At 47.6% G+C, this 23,525-nt stretch overlaps 1 protein-coding gene across 9 annotated transcripts; it reads right to left on the bottom strand.

Annotated features, from left to right (window-relative positions):
- Positions 1-658: 658 nt before the first annotated feature.
- DHRS2 (dehydrogenase/reductase 2) lies at positions 659-23,259 on the bottom strand. 9 transcript variants are annotated; one of them, XM_077940729.1, is made up of 10 exons: positions 23,107-23,234; positions 8,861-9,271; positions 7,348-7,525; positions 6,996-7,173; positions 6,433-6,534; positions 3,083-3,150; positions 2,151-2,202; positions 1,770-1,904; positions 1,428-1,483; positions 659-1,167 (listed from the first exon to the last, which is right to left on the bottom strand). In XM_077940729.1, the coding sequence occupies exons 3-10, from the start codon at positions 7,485-7,487 to the stop codon at positions 1,056-1,058; spliced, it is 843 nt and encodes a 280-aa protein (XP_077796855.1). In that variant the 5' UTR covers positions 7,488-7,525; positions 8,861-9,271; positions 23,107-23,234; the 3' UTR covers positions 659-1,055. The 9 variants fall into 9 exon arrangements, with proteins under 9 accessions (XP_077796855.1, XP_077796856.1, XP_077796854.1 ...); XM_077940730.1 differs by having other exon boundaries at positions 6,984-7,173; positions 8,861-9,249; positions 23,107-23,231; XM_077940728.1 differs by having other exon boundaries at positions 8,861-9,249; positions 23,107-23,230.
- Between the last annotated feature and the right edge of the window lie 266 nt (positions 23,260-23,525).

Raw genomic sequence — 23,525 nt, 5'->3', positions numbered from 1 at the left:
TGTAATTGAACTATTCACTCCATAAGGACCCGTCCCCGGGTGGCGTGGAGAGGAGGCGTTGTTGAAGGACTTCCATGAGACCAATGCTGGGGGTCAGCTTGGAAGCCTTGTCTCAGTTCCTCCCTCTGGACTGGTTCAGGACAACACTTATGGGTCACAAGAGGGGTGCTCAGGGCCACAGAAAACCTGAGGACCACTGTTCCCCCTCCACTGGGCTGAGCTTGGGTATGCATGCACAGAGGGTAGTGCCCCCAAATATGACTCAGGACAATACACAGAGCCCTTTCCAAGACAGTCGTGTGTTCACCCCAAGAGGAACTTCAGCTCTGACTCTCTCTTCTAACTGGAACTATGTACAGGATTTGGTATAACTGTTTTCTCTAGGTTCTCAAAGCCCTGTGTGGCCCAGAAAATGTTAAGAAGTACCAGCCTGGAGGACCCCTGGGAGAACCCCAGAATCTTTCCACCGTCACCCACCACCACCTTGCTGAGCCCCCAGTAGGCCCAGATCAGATAATGGAGCACACACAAAGCCTTCTGCAAGGCAGCACACTCACTCCCACCTCCGTGTGTCTGCAACAAGCTCAGGGCAGCTGGCGGTAGAGGCCTCTTCCCACCATGCTGCCCTGGGCTCTACCCTTGACAGACGCTTCCAGACTTGAGGATAAATTTGAGTTTATTTTAGGGGAAAAAAAAAATGCTTAAAGCACAAATTACAGAGAGGAGGAGCTGAGATCCTTCAGAGGCCTGAGCTTCTACTCCTTTCCCTTAAGGTTCCTCCAAAGCAACAGCTCCATAAAATCCTTCAGCTCCCCAGCCCCACACCGAGAACCCCACATGTTGATTGGATCAGCCAAATCTACAACAGTCATGCAGATAAGTCCTAAGGAGAATACTGAAGGGTTTTTCTTCTCCCTCGAGCCTAGCATGAGTAAGTCCCCAAATTTCTAGTCTGGCAGAATGGCAGACCCTGTCTCCAGATCCAAAGAATCACCTAGACACCCCCTCAGGCTCCTGGGTCTGGGACCGCAGCTGCACAGCCACCCCCACTCCCCTCAGAGCCGAGAGGAGAAGCCTGCCACTGCGATGTTCTCCCCGGTGATGTAGCTGGCATCTGGAGAGCACAGGAAGGACACGATTCCTGCACAGTCCTCCGGCTCCCCAATCCTGGATGGAAGGAAGACACAGTGTTAAGCATCTTGTACTCTGATTCTGCTGCTCTGGGGCTCACGGACGATAGGTGGGAGTGGGCTCTATGGGGAACAAGGTGGACGCAACAGGGCTAATTGCACCCTCCAGGGCCATGTGGACTCCAGATTTCAGCAAAAAAGAATTGTCAGATGACAGGGAGGGGTCTGCTCTTGCAATAGACTCAACTGCTCCTGCCCAGCCACACACAGACCACCAAATCTCCAAATCCCACTTGCCTCTGCATCTGAAGATACTCCCTGAGGTACTTGAGGAGAGATTCATTCCCATGTAACTGGGGAAACGGAAGAAATGAAAGAGTCAGTGCTACTAAAACAAGGAGATGGGCAGGGCCCCGGGAAGGCCACCAGGCAGAGCACCTAGGGCAGGTTTGCCCTTCTCAAAAGAAGGAGCATCTTCTCAGGATGGATGGACTGCACCATGGCTGAGTTCAGAGAACAATGAAGACCTCAGTCATAAGCATGCTGACCTAAGGATTCAGTCACCCCTTTATCCCTTAGTCACTGGGCAGGGTTCCCACTTAGCCAGACTGGGAGATGGAGGACACACCCAATCCTCACCACTTTGCTGAAGTCAGTCTTGATTACTCCTGGAACCAGGCAGTTTACCCGGATGTCCTTGGGGGCCAGCTCCAATGCCAGTGTTCTAGTGAGAGCCAGCAGCGCTGTCTTGCTGACATTGTAGACACCCAGCTCCTGGGAGGGGAATTGAGAGAGTGATTAGGATATGGGAGAGTGGGGGAAAGCATTGGTTGGATATCTCACCTACAGGGATCTCACAGGCGCAGCAGCCGTCCCACCCACATGGAGACAAGCTCAGCCCAGGGCAGCAGGAGGATGGTGGGGGTCTGTCTCAGGCATTTTCTCTGTAAGGCTCTGAGGAAGAGGACAAAGTTGCCCTTCACCCTACACCACTGAGAAGCACAAGGACCAAGCACTTACCATTCTTGGAAAATAAGCTGCAACGGAAGAGACCAGGGTGACAGCACCCTTCCTGAGATGAGACAAACACAAGAAAAGCTGAAGCTAAGAGCTTACCACTGATGGTGATACCATCAGGCGGTCACTAAATGATGTAACCCTCACAGAAGCAACACAGGTCCTATTACTATCCCCATCTCAGAGTTCAAGAAACTGAGACTCAGAGAGGTTTAGTACCAGCCAATACATGGCAGAGCTGGGATTCCATCCCTATTTCTCATAAATACAATGTCCATGCTCAGAACTCTTATACTCTGCTTCCTCTCTTGCCGGGTGCTTGAAGGAGAGCGCAGGGTGGATTTGGTGAACAGGCACCCAAGGCTGATGGTGAGTGCCTATCCATGGGCAACCTCTAAGGAGCAGATGGGGTAAGGGAGACCTGAAGTGACGGTCAGGAACTTTCCTTCTACTGAAGACAGCCCCTAGCCAGTTCCTAAGGGTGTGTCTGTGAGGAGTACAGTCAGATCTGCAGGACCTAGAACACAGGCAGAGTCCCTGGAGACCAAGCACGGGCATGAGGAAGGCTTTTTCCTATGGAGAGGAATGGGGCTAACCCTGTCATTGGTTTTAAGTTGGTAAGAACAGAGAGCAGGTAAGGTAACAATGACCAGCCAACAAGGTCAAGGAACTAAAGCATAGCCTTGTACCAAACCTGCTGATGTCAAGGCCAAGGAGACTATGCCTGGGCCCCTGGAATACTGCTCTCATCCTGCAGCCACTGGAATTGGGAATGGCAGCCACACAGAAGGTGAGGCAGGACAAGATAAGGGATGTGGAGATCCCAGAGACACCTCTTCTGTCCTCCACCCACTACCGGCTGTGCTACTGACTCTACTTTGGTGCCCAACTCAGGTCCCCAACTCCCACTGGTCCCCACCTCCACCCTGCAGTACCTCTTCTCCATGTAGGGCAGCAACTGGCTCAGCAGCAAGGCTGGGGACTTCACATTCACATTTAGGATCTGAAATCAGAGCAAAGCATGGATGAGGGCAGAGACATGGTCAACCCAGGTCCTGATCTCATAAGACGCTTGGAGCCCTGTAATTTGTGCAGCAGACCCAATTTGTGTGCAGGTAAGAGAAACTAATCCCCCTTCTGACTAGTGCAAGAGGTATTTCCAATTTGCTAATGGTTTCATAGGCAGGCAGGCTAAGTCACAGGCCTGTGAGCAGAGCCCTGAAAACGTGAATTGTTCAGGACTGACACGAGGAAGGAAATGTTCAGGCCTTTCAAAGAAAATGGGGACTGCGGGCAGTGGGTCATGTCTGTAATCTCAGCACTTTAGGAGACCAAGGTGGGAGGATTACTCAAGGTCAAAAGTTCAAGACCAGCCTGAGCAACATAGTGAGACCCTGTCTCTACAAGAAATTTTTTAAATAATTGGCCTGGTGTGGTGGTGCACACCTGTAATCCTAGCTACTCAGGAGGCTGAGGCAGGAGGATCCCTTAAGCCCAGGAGTTTGAAGCTGCAGTGCGCCATGATCATGCTATTGCACTCCAGCCTGGGTGGCAGAGTGAGATCCTGTCTCTTAAAAAAAACAGCAACAACAAACTGTAAGCAGAGGCCTCTGGAGAAAGACTGAAGACAGTCTGATGGAGCGGAAGCAGGTGCTAGAAGCAAGGGAGATTTCTGGAACAGTCTTTTTTGTCTCTCTGAGCTTTCATTTGCTTGTGCTCTCGCCTTGTCCCCATAGAATTTAAGGCATACTCACAATGCAACAGCATAAAACAAATCAAATAGGTACAATGTGTGAAGAAATGGAGAAAAGGAAAAATCAGTGCAGAAAAATAAGAAAAAGCAAGAGTGAGGTTGGTGCCTACAGTTCACAGCATGTGATAAGGACTGAGCATTTACTCTATTATTTGGTTACCAAAACGCAGGCTGTGAAGGCCTACACACACCAGATTGTCGCAGACTTGGCTCTGAGCTTTCCTGCAGCCAATACAAACAGGGAGACAAAACAGAATTGCCATTCTGGGAGCTAGATGTCTATGCTGATCCTGCTTGTGACTAAAGTCTGAATCCAGGCTAAGCCACACAGGTCCTGACACTCTGGAGGATCTGTCTGGTGGGTCTGGGAACAGGGGAGAAGTGAGAGAGGAAGTGGCAAGGAAAGATGCAGAGGCAGAGCCTGGGAGCTAAGGCAGAGCGCCAGGTGGGACTGACATGGCACCAGGAACCCCTCCTGCAGGGATCTATCCTGATTCAGGTCATCTGCATCCTGCGTCTCTAGGGAATGAGACTGCACACCTGCAACTGACCAGGACTGTTCAATGTTTTTTCCACTCCCTGATCTCATGCCCACTCAATCCCTTGGATGTGGGCGGGGGAAATACTTAAGCTGAATGTTGCTGTGACCCATTTGACGACACGTTACCAGTGTGGGGGATGACCCCCCCATGACTGCAAGAAGTGGCCCAGATGTCAGAAGAGGGTACCTCCCTGAGGTCCCTAATAAGAAGGAATTGAGGATTAGGCTAGCTGTAAGGGTTTTCTGGACAAAATAGACCCCAACCAGCCCACAGGATATCTGTCCAAAACTCCATGTGCATCAGGCTGAGTGATGGGCTGAGGTAAGGCCCCTCCTAGACTCAGGAACAAAACCCATGCCAAAGAAAAGGTGAGACTCCCTCCCTTGATGAAGAAAACTGCCCCATTAGAAAGTAGGAGAGAGTAGCTCTGTGTGCCAAGTAGTCCTGAGCAGAGAACTACCCATGAGCCTGAAGGAGGGTGCACGCTGGAGTCACTGGGTAGGAAGAAGGATGGAGGTGATGTGGTTTTGGTGGTTTAAAAGATTAGAGGTTTCCCTAATGGTGAAACCTGCTAGAGAGAAGGGGGGGTCTACCTGGAGATGGCCTCAAAACTGGCTCAAAAATAAGATGAATGGTAAGGAATTCTCCTTACAGGACACCTACTGAAAACTGCATTTAGTTGAAAGCAGAGCATCTGGTAAATTCTAAACTCATTTTGTGACAATTTCACCTCCGAGGTGATGGCAGATGTGATCGGGGATGAGTCATCAATGATTTCTGTCCAGTGGTACAGAATCGCTCACTGAAGGCCAAGTCCTTGGAGAACAGGGGAGAATCCGAGAAAGTAAGGTCAGATCGTTGGCATCTGCCCTCAGCTTCAGGAGGGAAGACTGCAAACAGTTTCGAGAAAAAGAGTCATGATCCTGTGAACTGAGACACTAAACAGGAAAATGATTCAGGAGGGTTAGGAGACTGTCAGCAATAAAATCCCAGCTATAAACTCACAAATGATCCTTTGGAGGCATTAAGAATATAGCTAAAGAGCCTGGGGAAGCAGCTCAGCAGGGGCTGCAGGGAGCTCAAATTTCAGATCATCTCTGAGGATGTAGCCAAGGGCACCCAGCCAAGGGCAGATAGAAGGGAGGGGCCAGCCTGAAGATGATGTTGGCAAATGAGAGTGCAGGAGCTAAGGAAGGCAGAACACACTAAGGCCAGAAGGCAGGAAACACTTTGACCCAGTGCTTAGGGCAGAGTGGGGAATGCTCACAATGGCAGAAAGAATGAGATTCATCACCATGCATTCTGACAGAGAGAACAGGGAACAAAACATGAGAGTGAAAGGAACATAAGTCATTGGGGAACAATTAGGCCCAAGATGGGCTTCAAGGCATTTTACAAGGTCTCTCCCAGTCCCTTGTGGACCAGGTGGCAGAATCCTTAAATGGACTGGCAGCAGGCTGGGATGTCTAATCCCCTGGAATGCTGATGGCTGGATCTGGTCCTGACAGCAAGTTCTTGTAGACTCAATGAGGAGCCCCCTTCCAGGAGAGAGTGTGTCTCCGCAAGAGGCACAGGTCACCAAAGAAAAACACAGGACCTGTATCTTCCTCTACAAAAGGGTGCAACACACAGAAATGCTTGACTTTTACAGAGAGACTCTGACTAACCATTCACAGCTGTATCCCTAGAGCCTGGAATGGTGGTGCCTGGCACACAGCAATAAATATCTGCTGAATGATTAAATGCAAAAGGGATGAGAAGAGAAAAGAAAGTGGAAAGTGTAGGGGCCAGATTTAAGAATCAACAAGCCAGAAAGTAGCATCCGGGCACATTTTGGGAGACAGCTAGCCAGGCAGGACTACCACCCAGGGCCTGCTTCTCCAATAACCTCTGGAGGGAAACAGAGAGTCTTGGTGGGCACAGGCATGCTGGAGCCCAGTGCAGAGCTGGCACCGGGACCTCAGCCGCCTCCCGGGGGCAGGCCTCTCACCTTGTCCCAGATCTGCTCACTGGTCCCCAGAGTGCTCCCCACCAGAGGGTTGACCCCTGCACAGCACACCAGGAAGTCGATGCCCCCACAGTGCTCCAGGGCCTGCGGAGAGGACTTGGGTGAGTGTGGAGATGGCCTAAGGAGGGCTCTCCCTCCCAGGGCAGTCCAGATCATAGGGCCTTTAGGCAAAGCTTGCAGAGCAGATGCTTCAGCCAGAAATGGTTACAAGGCTCCTGCGAAAACCAAACTCTCCTGAAGGAAAGTGACCTAGGTGTCCCAAGGGCAGGCTCCTGGGGCCAGGCACCGAGAGAGGAAGGTCACTCTGGGGACCTCCCTCACCCCTTCAGACTCTTCCTCCACAATGATTCTCCCAGGGCCTGGGGGTGGGGTGAGGGTCCGCTCACAAACAGGCCACTTTCCCGAGGGAACTTCTGGGCAGCAAGGTCAGCCTGGGCACAGTCACGGTCTCAGGACATATTCTAGGCCCCCTCCCAGGTCTGAGCAGTGAAGGAAAGGTTCTGCATTTTCCCCTCTCTGTGTCCTTCCACCACCTGCCCCCTCACTGTGGCCACCAGCCGCTCCCGGTCCTCAGCCTTCCCCACGTGGCACACAATGCCCGCCACGCTCAGTCCCTCCCTCTGCAGCTGGGCCGCAGCCCGGTCCACGTTCTGCTGCTTCCGGCTGCTGATGACCACGTGGGCCCCGTCCTGGGCTAGACGCCGTGCGATGGCAAAGCCGATCCTGGATGCAGAAATGGAGGGCACAAGTCAGCCTCAGCCTCTCCCCACTGTCCTTCCTCTACCCAGTTCTGGAAATCAGCAAATAAAGGTGGGTCTTGCTTTGAAACTCTGAGTCCTTGTGGAAGCCACAAGGACCCTGTGAGGGGTCAGGACCCATGGGCAATCCAGCACTCACCCACTGGTAGACCCTGTGACCACAGCTACCCGTTCAGCTAGGATGCCCTTCCGGTCTATCCCAGTGCTGCTCATCCTCACAGAAAGCCTAGCACAGGGATGAAACCAGCCCCAGTGGCCCCGGGCCACTGCTGGCAGCATGGTGGTTGGTGTCTGCGATGCTTCCTGCTGAATCAGGCCTAGGGCAAATAATCAGTTTCACTTATCACTGATGCCTCAGTGAGCATGAAGATAATCTACCCTCCTCCTTCCTCCAGACAGACAAGGCCAGCAACAGAGAGTGGCAGAGAGTCAGGCTGGTTAGGGTAAATTTCAAACATGAACCTCAGGTCAGGAAAGCAATCCATGAACACTCCTAAGCTATAAAACTGGGGAAATTATTCACAAATTAAAATGTGAGACTCAACATTCGGTAGACAAGGGTGATTTTTCCATTCATTGCATAGCAAACATTGAGCACTGGCAATGTGTCAGGCACTGGGCAGTAGACACAGAGTGCTGATTGGTGTGTTTACAATCCTCTAGCTAGATACAAAAGTTGTCCAAGTCCCCACCCTATTAGCTAGACACAGAGTGCTGCACCCTTGCCTCTCCTCCTAGACCACAAGGAGGACCAAGAAAAATTGGATTTAGTGGCCCTTATTGATGCATTCTCAAAAACCTGTTAGAGTCCTAAGCATTCTCCTGTTAGTATTGGGACCTTACCCATGTCCTATAACCATGTTATGCCCCAAAAATGAATTGTAGGGCCATACCCTGAGGGAGGAAAGAGATCTCCAGGGTTGGAAGAGTGACACCTTTTGTCCTCACTTATATGAAAAGGAAGGATACAATTTCTGAGATTCCCCATATCCTAGTTTCAGGAATAGCTTTTGTTAGGCCTGCTTGTCTGAGGAGGGATCCTAAAATCCCAGATAGTCCCCCCTACCATGGGGCTTTGGGCAAAAATTATATCTTTCTGATTGGTGAGCCCAGATGCCTAAAGAAGGTAACAGAGTACTGAAATTTATACTAGAAATCATTCTTATAGGAGAAACTAGAAAAGCACCAGAGACAGGGAGTGGTTTTTTAGAAGCGGGACTAGCCTTGGAGAAGAGAGGCAAGAGGAAGTATGTCTGGCAGGCATTAGGACCCAGGGGACAAGGGTCAGGATAGATAGGACAGATGGGCGAGTCTCACTTGAGCGACATGCCTTTAAGAATTCCACTCGTGGCCACAGGGTCAACCAACTTGTTGGGACCCCAGAGCTGAATGGCTTTCCTCTCTGTCGACCTTCAGCTCAGCCCAGAAGTACAGGAAAAGCAGAAGCTGCTTCCAGGCAAACCAACGTTCCCAACTCCGAAGAGTTGGGGGTTGTTAGAGAGCCCTTTCCCAGAAGGCCTGACACCCATGTCTTTAGTCCAGCGGCCGCACTAGTCGCTTTTAACTGGCCGACAGGTGCCTGGTATTTAGCCCCCAAACTCTAAGGAAAAATAGGACAGAACAGGAAGTGAAAGGGGTCTGATGGTACTCACCACTTGGTGATAGTCTCCCAGCTTGGTGATAGGCGATGGTCTCACCACTTGGTGATAATCTCACCGCTTGGCGATAGGTGATAGCCCCTTTGTGGTCACCAAAATGTGTTTGGAATTGGTGGGTTCTTGGTCTTGCTGACTTCAAGAATGAAGCCGTGGACTCTCAGGTGAGTGTTACAGTTCTCAAAGATGGTGTGTCCGGACTTGTTCGTTCCTCCTGTCCAGAGTTGTTCGTTCCTCCCAGTGGGTTTGTGGTCTTGCTGGCTTCAGGAGTGAAGCTGCAGACCTTCACAGTAACTGTTACAGCTCTTAAAGGCGGCACATCTGGAGTTGTTCATTCCTTCCAGTGGGTTTGTGGTCTTGCTGGGCTCAGGAGTGAAGTTGCAGACCTTCGCAGTGAGAGTTTCAGCTCTTAAAAGCGGCACGGACCCAAAGACTGAGCAGCGGCAAGATTTATTGTGAGGAGCGAAAGAACAAAGCTTCCACAGCATGGAAGGGGACTCGAGTGGGTTGCCACTGCTGGCTCAGGTGGCCTGCTTTTATTGCCTTATCTGGCCCCACCCACATCCTGCTGATCGGTCCATTTTATAGAGACCTGATTGGTCCATTTTACAGAGAGCTGATTGGTCTGTTTTACAGAGAGCTGATTGGTCCATTTTGACAGAGTGCTGATTGGTGCATTTACAATCCTTTAGCTAGACACATAAGTTCTCCAAGTCCCCACCAGATTAGCTAGACACAGAGTGCTGATTGGTGCATTTACAAACCTTTAGCTAGACACAGAGTGCTGATTGGTGCGTTTACAAACCTTTAGCTAGACAGAAAAGTTCTCTAGGTCCCCACCTGACCCAGAAGCCCAGCCAATTTCACCTCTCAATGGCACTCTCCATGGGACTTTGCAGCACCTAGCCAGGGCATTCCGGCAGCCCAGAGGGAGCTCATCCCCCGATCAAGCCCAGCAGGTGCCAGCCTGTGCTGGTTCTGGGTGAGTGCAGGGCTGAGCCCATGCCCACCCGGAACCCACACTGGCCCGTGAGTGCCACGTGCAGCCCCAGCTCCTGCCCACACCTCTCCCTCCACACCTCCCCATGAGCAGAAGGAGCCAGCTCCAGCCTCGGCCAGCCCCAGAGGGTACCCCACAGCTCAGCAGTGGGCTGAAGGGCTCCTTGAACATGGCCAGAGTGAACACCGAGGTGGAGAGTGAGTGACGGCTGCTGGCACGTTGTTACCTTTCACTTCTAGCTGAAAAAGCAAAACCAACAGAAACTCTCATTCACTGCTGGATACAGGGTAAGTACAATTGAAAGGTAACAATGTACTAGGAGCCCTCACTCTCAGTGCTTCCTCAGCCTTGGTGTCCACTCTGGCAGCACTTGAGGAGCCCTTTAGCCCACCACTGCACTGTGGGAGCCCCTCTCTGGGCTGGCCAAGGCTAGAGCCAGCTCCCTCTGCTTGTGGGGAGGTGTGGAGGGAGAGGCATGGGTGGGAACTGGGGCTGCATGCAGTGCTCACAGACCAGTGCGAGTTCCTGCAGGTGCGGGCTCAGCAGGCCCCACACTCAGAGCAGCCAGCCGGCACTGCTGGTTCAGGGCAGTGAGGGGCTTAGCAGCTGGGCCAGCAGCTGCCGTGGGTGCACTGGGTCCCCTAGCAGTGCCAGCCTGCCCCTTGCTCCACGGCACTCGGTCTCGTCAACTGCCCAGAGGCTGAGGAGTATGGGTGCATGGCGTGGGACTGGTGGGCAGCTCCACCTGTGGCCCTGGCACAGGATCCACTAGGTGAAGCCAGCTGGGCTCCTGAGTCTAGTAGGGACTTGGAGGACTCTTGTGTCTAACTAGGGGGTTGTGAATGTGCCAATCAGCACTCTGTGTCTAGCTCAGAGTTTGTGGATACACCAGTCAGCACTCTGCATCTGGCTCAAGGTTTGTGAATACACCAATCAGTGCTCTGTGTCTGGTTGACCTAGTGGGGACTTGGAGAACTTTTGTGTCTAGCACTCTGTGTCTAGCTCAGGGTTTGTAAATACACCAACCAGCACTCTGTGTCTAGTTCAGGGTTTGTAAATACACCAGTCACTACTCTGTATCTAGTTAACCTAGTGGAGACTTGGAGAACTTTTATGTCTAGCTAGAGGATTGTAAATGCACCAGTCAGCACTCTGTGTCTATCTCAGGGATTGTAAATGCACTAATCAGCACTCTGACAAAATGGACCAGTCAGCTCTCTGTAAAATGGACCAATCAGCTCTCTGTAAAACGGACCAATCAGCTCTCTGTAAAATGGACCAATCAGCAGGATGTGGGTGGGGTCAGATAAGGGAATAAAAGCAGGCTGCCCAGCCAGCCAGCAGCAACTGTCTCGGGTCCCCTTCCACACTGGTGGAAGCTTTGTTCTTTTGCTCTTTGCAATAAATCTTGCTGCTGATCACTCTTTGGATCCATGCTGCCTTTATGAGCTGTAACACTCACCACGAAGGTCTGCAGCTTCACTCCTGAAGCCAGCGAGACCACAAACCCACCCACCGGGAGGAACGAACAACTCCAGACGCACCACCTTTAAAAGCTGTAACACTCACCATGAAGGTCTGCAGCTTCACTCCTGTCAGAGACCACGAACCTACCAGAAGGAAGAAGCTCCAGACACACCTGGACATCTAAAGGAACAGACTCTGGACTACCATCTTTAGGAACTGTAACACTCACCGCAAGGGTCCGTGGCTTCATTCTTGAAGTCAGTGAGACCAAGAACCCACCAATTCTGGACACATAATCACTTCAGGAAATGATTTGGCGTTATATGGAGAAGTTGAAAATATAGATCTCTGACTCTGTAGAGGTAACTAGCATCCTACAGAAAGGAGGTCATGTGTGCACCAAGACACTGTACACACACGTTCACAGAAGCCTGCTTAGAATGTTCCAAACTGGAAACAAGTCTGTATTAGTTTGTTTTCACACTGCGATAAAGAACTACCTGAGGCCAGGCACGGTAGCTCACACCTGTAATCCCAGTACTCTGAGAGGCCAAGGTGGGCATATCCCTTGAGCTCAGGAGTTTGAGACCAGCCTGGGCAACATGGTGAAATCCTGTCTCTACAAAAATTAGCTAAGTGTGGTGGTGTGCACCTGTAGTCAACTACTCAGGAGCCTAAGATGGGATGATTTCTTGAGCCCAGGAGGTCAAGGCTGCAGTGAGCTGAGATTGCACACCATGCTCCAGCCTGGGAGACAGGGCAAGACCCTCGCTAAAAAAAAAAAAAAAAAAAAAAAAAAAATCCTACCTGAGACTGGGTAATTTATAAAGAAACAAGGTTTAATTGACTCACAATTCCACAGGCTGCACAGGAAGCAAGGCTTGGAAGGCCTCAGGAAACTTACAATTAGGGTAGAAGGTGAAGTGAAGCAGGCAGGTCTTACACAGCTGGAGCAGAGCAAAGCAGGAGGTGCTACACGCTTTTAACAACCAGATCTCATGTGAACTCACTGACTATCACAAGAACAGCAAAGGGGAAATCTAACCCCCATGATCCAATCACCTTCCACTAGGCCCCCTCCTCCAACAATGGAGATTACAATTCGACACGAGATTTGGGCAGGGACACATACCTAAACCATATCAAAGTCTATATGCCTATTAATGGTGGAACTCATAAACAAATCATGTTGCATTTCTATAATGGAATACTGTACAATAATGAAAATGAATGAACTGAAGTCACACTGAACAACATAAAGGAATCTAAAAAAATATATTGTTGGTCCCGGAGCAAGATGGCTGAATAGGAGCAGCTCCAGCCTCCAGCTCCCAGCATGAGCAACACAGAGGACGGGTGATTTCTGCATTTTCAACTGAGGTACCGGGTTCATCTCACTGGGGAGTGCCGGACAATCAGTGCTGGTCAGCTGGTGCAGCCTGACCAGCGAGAGCTGAAGCAGGGCGAGCCATCGCCTCACCTGGGAAGTACAAGGGGAAAGGGAATCCCTTTTCCTAGCCAAGGGAAACTGAGACACACAACACCTGGAAAATCGGGTAACTCCCTCCCTAATACTGCACTTTACCAAGGGTCTTAGCAAACGGCACACCAGGAGATTATATGCCACACCTGGATGGGAGGGTTCCACGCCCACAGAGCCTCCCTCCTTGCTAGCACAGCAGTCTGAGATCTAACTGCAAGGTGGCAGCGAGGCTGGGGGAGGGGTGCCCGCCATTGCTGAGGCTTAAGTAGGTAAACAAAGCTGCCAGGAAGCTCGAACTGGGTGGAGCCCACCGCAGCTCAAGGGGGCCTGCCTGTCTCTGTAGACTCCACCTCTGGGGACAGGGCATAGCTAAACAAAAAGCAGCAGAAACCTCAGCAGAGGTAAAGGATCCTGTCTGGCAGCTTTGAAGAGAGCAGTGGATCTCCCAGCATGGAGTTTGAGATCTGAGAATGGACAGACTGCCTGCTCAAGTGGGTCCCTGACCCCTGAGTAGCCTAAGTGGGAGACATCCCCCACTAGGTGCAGACCAACACCTCATACCTCGCTCAGTGGGGTACACCCCTGAGACAAAGCTTCCAGAGCAAGAATCAGACAGCAACACTCGCTGTTCAGCAATATTCTGTCTTCTGCAGTCTCTGTTGCTGATACCCAGACAAACAAGGTCTGGAGTGGAACTCAAGCAATCTGCAACAGACCTACAGCTGAGGGTCCTGACTGTTAGAAGGAAAACTGACAAACAGAAAGGACACCCACACCAAAACCCCATCAGTTCGTCACCGTCATCAAAGACCAACGGCAGATAAAACCACAAAGATGGGAAAAAAGCAGGGCAGAAAAGCTGGAAATTCAAAAAATCAGAGCACATCTCCCCCTCCAAAGGAACACACCTCATCGCCAGCAACAGATCAAAGCTGGACAGAGAATGACTTTGATGAGCCGAGAAAGAAGGTTTCAGTTGATCAAACTTCTCAGAGCTAAGGAGGAACAATGTAACCAGCGCAAAGAAAGTAAAAATCTTGAAAAAAGAATGGAAGAATGGATAACTAGAATAATCAATGCAGAGAAGGCCATAAACGAACTGATAGAGATAAAAACCATGACACGAGAAATACGTGACAAATGCACAAACTTCAGTAATCGACACAATCAACTGGAAGAAAGAGTATCAATGATTGAAGATCAAACAAATGAAAAGAGCGAGAAGAGAAGTCTAGAGAAAAAAGAGGAAAAAGAAATGAACAAAGCCTCCAAGAAATATGGATTATGTGAAAAGACTAAATCTGCGTCAGATTGCCTGAAAGTGAGGGGGGAAATGGAACCAAGTTGGAAAACACTCGGCAGGATATCATCCAGGAGAACTTCCCCAACCTAGTAAGGCAGGCCAACATTCAAATCCAGGAAATACAGAGAACACCACAAAGATACTCCTCGAGAAGAGCAACTCCAAGACACATAATTGTCAGATTCACCAAAGTTGAAATGAAGGAAAAAATGTTAAGGGCAGCCAAAGAGAAAGGTTGGGTTACACACAAAGGGAAGCCTATCAGACTAACAGCAAATCTCTCCACAGAAATTCTCCAAGTCAGAAGAGAGTGGGGGCCAATATTCAACATTCTTAAAGAAAAGAATTTTCAACCCAGAATTTCATATCCAACCAAACTAAGTTTCATAAGTGAAGGAGAAATAAAATCCTTTACAGACAAGCAAATGCTTAGAGATTTTGTCACCATCAGGCCTGCCCTACAAGAGACCCTGAAGGAAGCACTAAACATGGAAAGGAACAACCAGTATGAGCCATTGCAAAAACATGCCAAAAGGTAAAGACCACTGATGCTAGGAAGAAACTGCATCAACTAATGAGCAAAATAACCAGCTAATATCACAATGACAGGATCAAGTTCACACATAACAATATTAACCTTAAATGTAAATGGACTAAATGGTCCAATTAAAAGATACAGACTGGCAAACTGGATACAGAGTCAAGACCCATCAGTTTGCTGTATTCAGGAGACCCATCTCACATGCAGAGACACACATAGGCTCAAAATAAAGGGATGGAAGAAGATCTACCAAGCAAATGGAGAGCAAAAAAAGCAGGGGTTGCAATCCTAGTCTCTGATAAAACAGACTTTAGGCCGGGCGCGGTGGCTCAAGCCTGTAATCCCAGCACTTTGGGAGGCCGAGACGGGCGGATCATGAGGTCAGGAGATCGAGACCATCCTGGCTAATACGGTGAAACCCCATCTCTACTAAAAAATACAAAAAAAAAAAAAAAAACTAGCCGGGTGAGGTGGCGGCGCCTGTGGTCCCAGCTACTCGGGAGGCTGAGGCAGGAGAATGGCATGAACCCGGGAGGCGGAGCTTGCAGTGAGCTGAGATCGCACCAGTGCACTCCAGCCCAGGCAACAGAGCAAGACTCCATCTCAAAAAAAAAAAAAAAAAAAAAAAAAACAGACTTTAAACCATCAAAGATCAAAAGAAACAAAGAAGGCCATCACATAATGGTAAAGGGATCAATTCAACAGGAAGAGCTAACTATCGTAAATACATATGCACCCAATACAGGAGCACCCATATTCGTAAAGCAAGCCCTTAGAGACTTACAAAGAGACTTAGACTCCCATACAATAATAATGGGAGACTTCAACACTCCACTGTCAACATTAGACAGATCAACAAGACAGAAAGTTAACAAGGATATCCAGGAATTGAACTCAACTCTGCACCAAGCAGACCTAATAGACATCTACAGAAATCTCCACCCCAAATCAAGAGAATATACATTCTTCCCAGCACCACATTGCACTTATTCCAAAATTGATCACATAGTTGGAAGTAAAACACTCCTCAGCAAATGTAAAAGAACAGAAATTATAACAAACTGTCTCTCAGACCACAGTGCAATCAAACTAGAACTCAGGACTAAGAAACTCAATCAAAACCGCTCAACTACATGGAAACTGAACAACCTCTTCCTGAATGACTACTGGGCACATAAGGAAATGAAGGCAGAAATAAAGATGTTCTTTGAAACCAATGAGAACAAATATACAATATACCAGAATCTCTGGGACACATTTAAAGCAGCATGTAGAGGGAAATTTATAGCACTAAATGCCCACAAGAGAAAGCTGGAAAGATCTAAAATGAACATCACAACTAAAAGAACTAGAGAAGCAAGAGCAAACACATTCAAAAGCTAGCAGAAGGCAAGAAATAACTAAGATCAGAGCAGAACTGAAGGAGATAGAGACACAAAAAACCCTCCAAAAAATCAATGAATCCAGGAACTGGTTTTTTGAAAAGATCAACAAAATTGATTGACCACTAGCAAGACTAATAAAGAAGAAAAGAGAGAAGAATCAAATAGACGCAATAAAAAATGATAAAGGCGATATCACCACTGACCCCACAAAAATACAAACTACCATCAGAGAATACTATAAACACCTCTACGCAAATAAACTAGAAAATCTAGAAGAAATGGATAATTTCCTGGACACTTACACTCTCCCAAGACTAAACCAGGAAGAAGTTGAATCCCTGAATAGACCAATAGCAGGCTCTGAAATTGAGGCAATAATTAATAGCCTACCAACCAAAAAAAGTCCAGGACCAGATGGATTCACAGCTGAATTCTACCAGAGGTACGAGGAGGAGCTGGTACCATTCCTTCTGAAACTATTCCAATCAATAGAAAAAGAGAGAATCCTCCCTAACTCACTTTATCAGGCCAACATCATCCTGATACCAAAGCCTGGCAGAGATACAACAAAAAAAGAGAATTTTAGACCAATATCCCTGATGAACATCGATGCAAAAATCCTCAATAAAATACTAGTAAACCGAATCTAACAGCACATCAAAAAACTTATCCACCATGATCAAGTGGGCTTCATCCCTGGGATGCAAGGCTGGTTCAACTTACACAAATCAATAAACATAATGCAGCATATAAACAGAACCAAAGACAAAAACCACATGATTATTTCAATAGATGCAGAAAAGGCCTTTGACAAAATTCAACAGCCCTTCATGCTAAAATCTCTCAATAAATTCGGTATTGATGGAATGTATCTCAAAATCATAAGAGCTATTTATGACAAACCCACAGCCAATATCATACTGAATGGGCAAAAACTGGAAGCATTCCCTTTGAAAACTGGCACAAGACAGGGATGCCCTCTCTCACCACTCCTATTCAACATAGTGTTGGAAGTTCTGGCTAGGGCAATCAGGCAAGAGAAAGAAATAAACGGTATTCAATTAGGAAAAGAAGAAATCAAATTGTCCCTGTTTGCAGATGACATGATTGTATACTTAGAAAACCCCATTATCTCAGCCCAGAATCTCCTTAAGCTGATAAGCAACTTCAGCAAAGTCTCAGGATACAAAATTAATGTGCAAAAATCACAAGCATTCTTATACACCGGTAACAGACAAACAGAGAGCCAAATCATGAATGAACTTCCATTCACAATTGCTTCAAAGAGAATAAAATACCTAGAAATACAACTCACAAGGGATGTAAAGGACCTCTTCAGGGAGAACTACAAACCACTGCTCAGTGAAATAAAAGAGGACACAAACAAATGGAAGAACATACCACGCTCATGGCTAAGAAGAATCAATATCTTGAAAATGGTCATACTGCCCAAGGTAAATTACAGATTCAATGCCATCCCCATCAAGTTACCAATTACTTTCTTCACAGAATTGGAAAAAACTGCTTTAAAGTTGATATGGAACCAAAAAAGAGCCTGCATTGCCAAGACAATCCTAAGTCAAAAGAACAAAGCTGGAGGCATCACGCTACCTGACTTCAAACTATACTACAAGGCTACAGTAACCAAAACAGCATGGTAATGATACCAAAACAGAGAGATAGACCAATGGAACAGAATAGAACCCTCAGAAATAATACCATGCATCTACAGCCATCTGATCTTTGACAAACCTGAGAAAACCAAGAAATAGGGAAAGGATTCCCTATTTAATAAATGGTGCTGGGAAAATTGGCTAGCCATAAGTAGAAAGCTGTAACTGGATCCTTTCCTTACTCCTTATACAAAAATTAATTCAAGATGGATTAGAGACTTAAATGTTAGACCTAATACCATAAAAACCCTAGAAGAAAACCTAGGTAATACCATTCAGGACATAGGCATGGGTAAGGATTTCATGTCTAAAACATCAAAAGCAACGGCAACAAAAGCTAAAATTGACAAATGGGATCTAATTACACTGCAGAGCTTCTGCACAGCAAGAGAAACTACCATTAGAGTGAACAGGCAACCTACAGAATGGGAGAAAATTTTTGCAATCTACTCATCTGACAAAGGGCTAATATCTAGACCCTACAAAGAACTCAAACAAATTTACAAGAAAAAAACAAAAAACCCCATGAAAAAGTAGGCAAAGGATATGAACAGACATTTCTCAAAAGAAGACATTCATACAGCCAACGGACACATGAAAAAATGCTCGCCCTCACTGGCCATCAGAGAAATGCAAATCGTGGCACATATACACCATGGAATACTATGCAGCTATGAAAAAGGATGAGTTCGTGTCCTTTGTAGGGACGTGGGTGTAGTTAGAAACCATCATTCTCAGCAAACTTTCAAAAGAACAGAAAACCAAACACTGCATGTTCTCACTCATAGGTGGGAATTGAACAATGAGATCACTTGGACTTGGGAAGGGGAACATCACATACTGGAGCCTATTATGAGGAGGGGGGAGGGATGGCATTGAGAGTTATAACTAATGTAAATGACGAGTTGATGGGTGCTGACGAGTTGATGGGTGCAGTACACCAACATGGCACATGTATACATATGTAACAAACCTGCACGTCGTGCACATGTACCCTAGAACTTAAAGTATAATAAAAATAAAAAAGTAAAAAATAAAAATAAAATAAAATATATATACATATTTTTGAGTAAAGAAGTCAGACACAAAAGGATACATGTTATGTGAATCCACAAGTTGCAGCAACAGGTAAAACAAATCTGTTGCTTAAGAAGGCAAACAGGTGACAAAAATAGAGAAATGCAGGGCAGTGATCACCACAAAAGTCAGGAGAGTGGGTATTTCTTGGGTAAAGCTGTGGGGAGGCAGTTATGACTAAGAAGGGGCAAATAGGCTAGGCACGGTGGTTCATGCCTATATTCCCAGCACTTTGGAGGCCGAGGCAGGTGGATTACTTGAGGTCAGGAGATGGAGACCAGCCTAGCCAACATGGTGAAACCTCATCTCTATGAAAAATACAAAAATGAGCCAGGTGTGGTGGCATGTGCCTATAGTCCCAGCTACTTGGGAGACTGAGGCAGAGGCAGGAGAATTGCTTGAACCCAGGAGTTGGAGGTTGCAGTGAGGCAAGATTAAGCCACTGCACTCCATGCTGGGAGACAGAGGGAGACTCCGTCTAAAAAAAAAAAAAAAAAAAAAAAAGAAGAAGGGGCAAATTAAAGAGCTTCTAGGGTGCTGACAATGTTGTATTTGATAAGCAAATGATGCCTACATGACATCCAGGAAGATATATAATATCGCCTATGTATGTGGATGCTTTTTATGTATGTGTTATAATTCACAATTTAAAAGTTTAAAAGTAAAGATTACCTGCTCATGGTAAATTTTAAAATTCAAGCAGGTTAAAACTAATTCAAAAACTAAATCCTCCAATTCCCTTCTCAGAAGAAAATCTGCCAGCATCTCAGATACTTTCTCAAAGATGTTCTATGCAAAGGGCTTTGCTTTAAATAAGCAAAACTTTCTGATTTTAAACATTCAGTTCACAGAGGGTTTCCATGGAGTATCCTAGCCAGGAAGCAGAGGATCAGTAATGAGTGTCACATGAGTTCCTTGAATGCTCCACTCCTCCCTCATGGGGCCCAGGGCTTGGAACACACGAGTGCTCAATAAGGCTGGTGAGATAATCAGGCTGGGAAAGTTGCAGGTATAGGACCTGGAAGACTGAGGATTTTGACACAACAGAATAGATCCTCCTGTTAAGGGGAACAGGCTGAGAGGAGGAATGGAGGGTGTGGATGTCCAGGGTGTTTGGGAGAGAGCAGGGATGCCTATGTGTCTGGAATACAGAGAATGGAGGGCTCATGTCTGAGAAAGCAGACTGCAGTTTTGAATGACTCCAGCAGGCCGGTGCTGATTGAAGCTCTCTGAAGGGAGGTCTGTGGAGCTGGGCCAATTAAAGCAGCCACAGCCAGCCAGGCTGCTGTGTGGAGACCTGTGCCCTCAGGAGGCCCTTCAGAAGGGAAGGGTGTGCCTCTCTAGTTATGTGCAGATGTGAAGGCAGGGAGAGGATCTGGCATGGGAGACTCACGTATGAAGATATTTCACCATGAACTGGAAAATGCTAGGGTTGCTTCTCTAGGTGACCCTCTTTCACCCAAACCCTAATTTCCCAGCTCCTCATTCATGTTAGCCCAGAGGCTCCTGCCTTCCCCCATGTGGGATTCCCATTGGCTTGCCATCCCCTATTCTAATGGAAGAATCTGATCAGCTTCCTGCTGAGAGAGGGAGGGAGGCAGTGGTTCGAGCAAGGGGTTAGCAGGGCACTCAGGGACTTGGGAGTGTGCTTTTCATGTGGGACGGGACAGTGCCAGGAAGGTGAAGAGAGGCAGGCTCTGGCAGCTCTGGGCCAAGGGGCCGACAGATGTGAAATTTCAGGAGGCTCTGGTATGGGATGACTCTGCCTACAGACCCTCATCAGTTCCAGACCTGCTCTGGCCACTCCATCACCAAAGGACTCCTGGTTACTAAGCAACCCCTGCCTTACCTGCTGCATCTCCCCTTGTTCCTTAGCAACCCTTGCATAACTCAGTTCCCTCGAGTTAGGGGTCTGTATCTATAAATTATAAGTGAATGGGTGCTGCTCAGGAATTGTGAAGAAATTTTCTATTAAATATCAGTCTGTACTCAGTATCAAAATGCAGGCGACCAAATGCTCTGCTTTGGGAAGGAAGCTTTGGTTTCCGATTTATGTCTCTTCTGATATTGTATTTCCAAAAACAATCTTTGCAGGTCCTAGACCTCCCCGCTCTTTCCTCCCAACTGCTTCCACTCTGCCTGCTGTTGCTCTCGCTTTCTCTTTCACACGCCCTCTCTCCTTCCTGCAAGGTCATATTTACAGCCTTGCATTTCGTGGAGACAATAGGTTTCAGCTCCTGATTGGTCTACCTTTCTAAACAGGACACCAGATTCTGAACATCGTTATGCCCCCCTGGGGAACTCCTCTCCCTCTGCTGCGAGCATAGATTAACCCCCTTTTGAGGTTGAGGGGAATCCAGTCTCCTTGACTGCGAGGACAGGAGGAAAAAGAGGACTCGCCTTTTGTCGGGACAGGACGCCCCCTGCTGGAAGGCTAGAGTAACAGCACCTCTGAGAAATGTTCCTGTCTCAGCAAGTCTGGCTGTCCCTTTTCTGGCTTCTAACCGTTCTCACCAAGCCCTGCTTGTCTGAACTTGCCTCAATGTGGTTTGCAGGAAAGCTGACCTATTGTAAGGAAAGGCAACTCTGTCTGGCCTGTTGCAGGTAAACAATCTGCAGAAATGAAGTCAGGCCTCCTCTGTCTCCCCTGCTTCCCCTTCCCAGGTAAAGCCCCTCTTTTGGCTGGGAGGATGGGAAGAGTGAGCAGCTTCCAAGGCCTCTGGTTCACCCTTCCCCACTCACTCATGCTTTCCCCAAAACAGTCAGCTGGGTCAGCTGGAGCAGAATTGACCACAGGTCCTGGGAGCTTACAATGGTCCCTGAGCTTGGCACTGCCCACTCTGATACCCCTTTCCATGCTGATCAATTCAGATGCCCAAATTGGGGGTAGGGAAGCTGAATGGACACACCCTTAACCCAGTCCCATCTTGGAGGTGAATGGTCTTCAGCACTGGTCCAAAGAGAGAAGAGAAGGGAAACGGAAAGGGGTGGCGGGTGGGTGGAGGAAGAAAACAAAGATTAGAGGAGAAAGAATGAGAAACATGGAAGAGTTAGAAACATTGAAAATCAGAAAAGAAAGAATAATGTAAACAGGAAATAAAATTCTAAGCTCCCCAACGAACTGAAAGCACTCCTCCACTTGGCAAAGGGCATTCCAAAGTCAACCTTAAAAACCAGTGCAGGCCATGATGGGAATGTGGGATTGGACATGCCTCATTATACCCTCCTCCCTTTTGAGTTCAGGCATGACTGACCAGCATTACATTAAAATGGAGATCTTATGGCTCAAAAAACAGACTTTGTAGCAATAAGATATGAAATTCTAACCTGACTCTAGTATAGCATCACATGACAGATAGCAGGTCCTGAAAAAAACTGAAGTATTTTACACCAAAATGCATTTCTTTGACATTTTTTGAAATGGCCTTGCAAAGCTGTCTTTCGTGAGGAAAATTTACATCCTATAGAAAATCCCCTTCCCTTTCCAGGTCTTTTCCTGATCCAAGAGAGATTTAACTAAGAGTCTGGCACCTTTTAGGGTCTGATAAAATATATTTACAATCTATTATCTATCAGGCCTACTACCTGGAGGCTTCATCTACATAACAAGAACCTTGGCTTCCACAACTCCCCTTATCTTAACTGCAAACATTTCTTTCTATTGACCTCAACTCTTTGGGCAGAGCTTAACCCTTTCAACCAGTTGCCAATCAGAAAATCTTTAAATCCACCTATGACCTGGAAGCCCCCACTCCAAGATGTCCTGCCTTTCTGGGCCTAAACAATGTAACCCTTACATGTATTGACTTGTGTCTCTGCCTGTAGCTTCTGTTCTCCTAAGATGTATAAAATCAAGCTGTAACCCAACCACCTTGGGCATATATTCTCAGGACCTCCTGGACCTGTGTCATGGGTCATGGTCCTCACATTTGGCTCAGAATAAATCTCTTCAAATATTTTACAGTTTGACTCTTTTTCATCAGCACTAAGGAGATATCAGCAGAAGCTCTGTGATCTTGGGCAAGTCTGTTCCCCTCTTGCTCCATCCATATCACAGTAAAATAAGGGGTTGACTTGGGTGGTCCAAAGGACTCTGATAGCCCCAAGAGGTTTGTAACGATAATCAAAGAAGAAATACACTGAGCTGCAGACATAGAGCCAGGAAGAAAGAAGCATCAACATAAAAAGTAAATAGGAGTGATGATGTGCGGTTCCAGTCATTATAGACCCAACACAAGGCAGTGAGGCACACTAGCCCCAACCAGAGCCATATCATGCCTGCCCTGGGCAGTGGTGATGCTGGCCCAGGCTTACCTTGCTGTACACCTGTCTGTCAGCAGTGCAGGTCGGCAGCCCTTCTGTCAGCCAGTCTGCAACTGAGTGTGAGGATGTGAGTAAGCAGCAGGCTGGATTTCAGGCACTGCAGATTCTATCTGAACAACTCAAAGATTCCTGGAATTTATAGCCCCAGAATTCAGAAAGGGGGGAGGAGGGTTTCTGAAAAGGCCCCACCCATGCCTTGGGAGGAAACCTAGGGGAAGTGCAGGACTCCTTGTCTGAGTAATATTCTGCAGAATGCTGCACATACCACTTAACAAGCATAACCAGCAAAAGAGTACAGCTGCTTGCCGCTTGTGGAAAGAAGTCAAAATAATAGTAGTTATGATAAGAGGGAGCAAGATGTCTTTATTATCCATGTTAGCAGGGGAAGAGTAGAAAGCAATTCCATTCTT

The sequence above is a fragment of the Macaca mulatta genome, chromosome 7 (assembly GCF_049350105.2).
Source record: "Macaca mulatta isolate MMU2019108-1 chromosome 7, T2T-MMU8v2.0, whole genome shotgun sequence".
NCBI lineage: Eukaryota > Metazoa > Chordata > Mammalia > Primates > Cercopithecidae > Macaca > Macaca mulatta.
This window is presented reverse-complemented; position numbering and strand designations above follow the sequence as displayed.

Coding starts and splice junctions, on each gene's coding strand:
- DHRS2 (XM_077940724.1), bottom strand. CDS start 7,487: ATGCTGCCAGCAGTGGCCCGGGGCCACTGGGGCTGGTTTCATCCCTGT. Junction 1,905..2,150: donor CAGCTTATTTTCCAAGAATG/GTAAGTGCTTGG, acceptor TTCCCCTCCCAG/GAGCTGGGTGTCTACAATGT. Junction 1,168..1,769: donor AGACTGACTTCAGCAAAGTG/GTGAGGATTGGG, acceptor CCTTCCATCCAG/GATTGGGGAGCCGGAGGACT.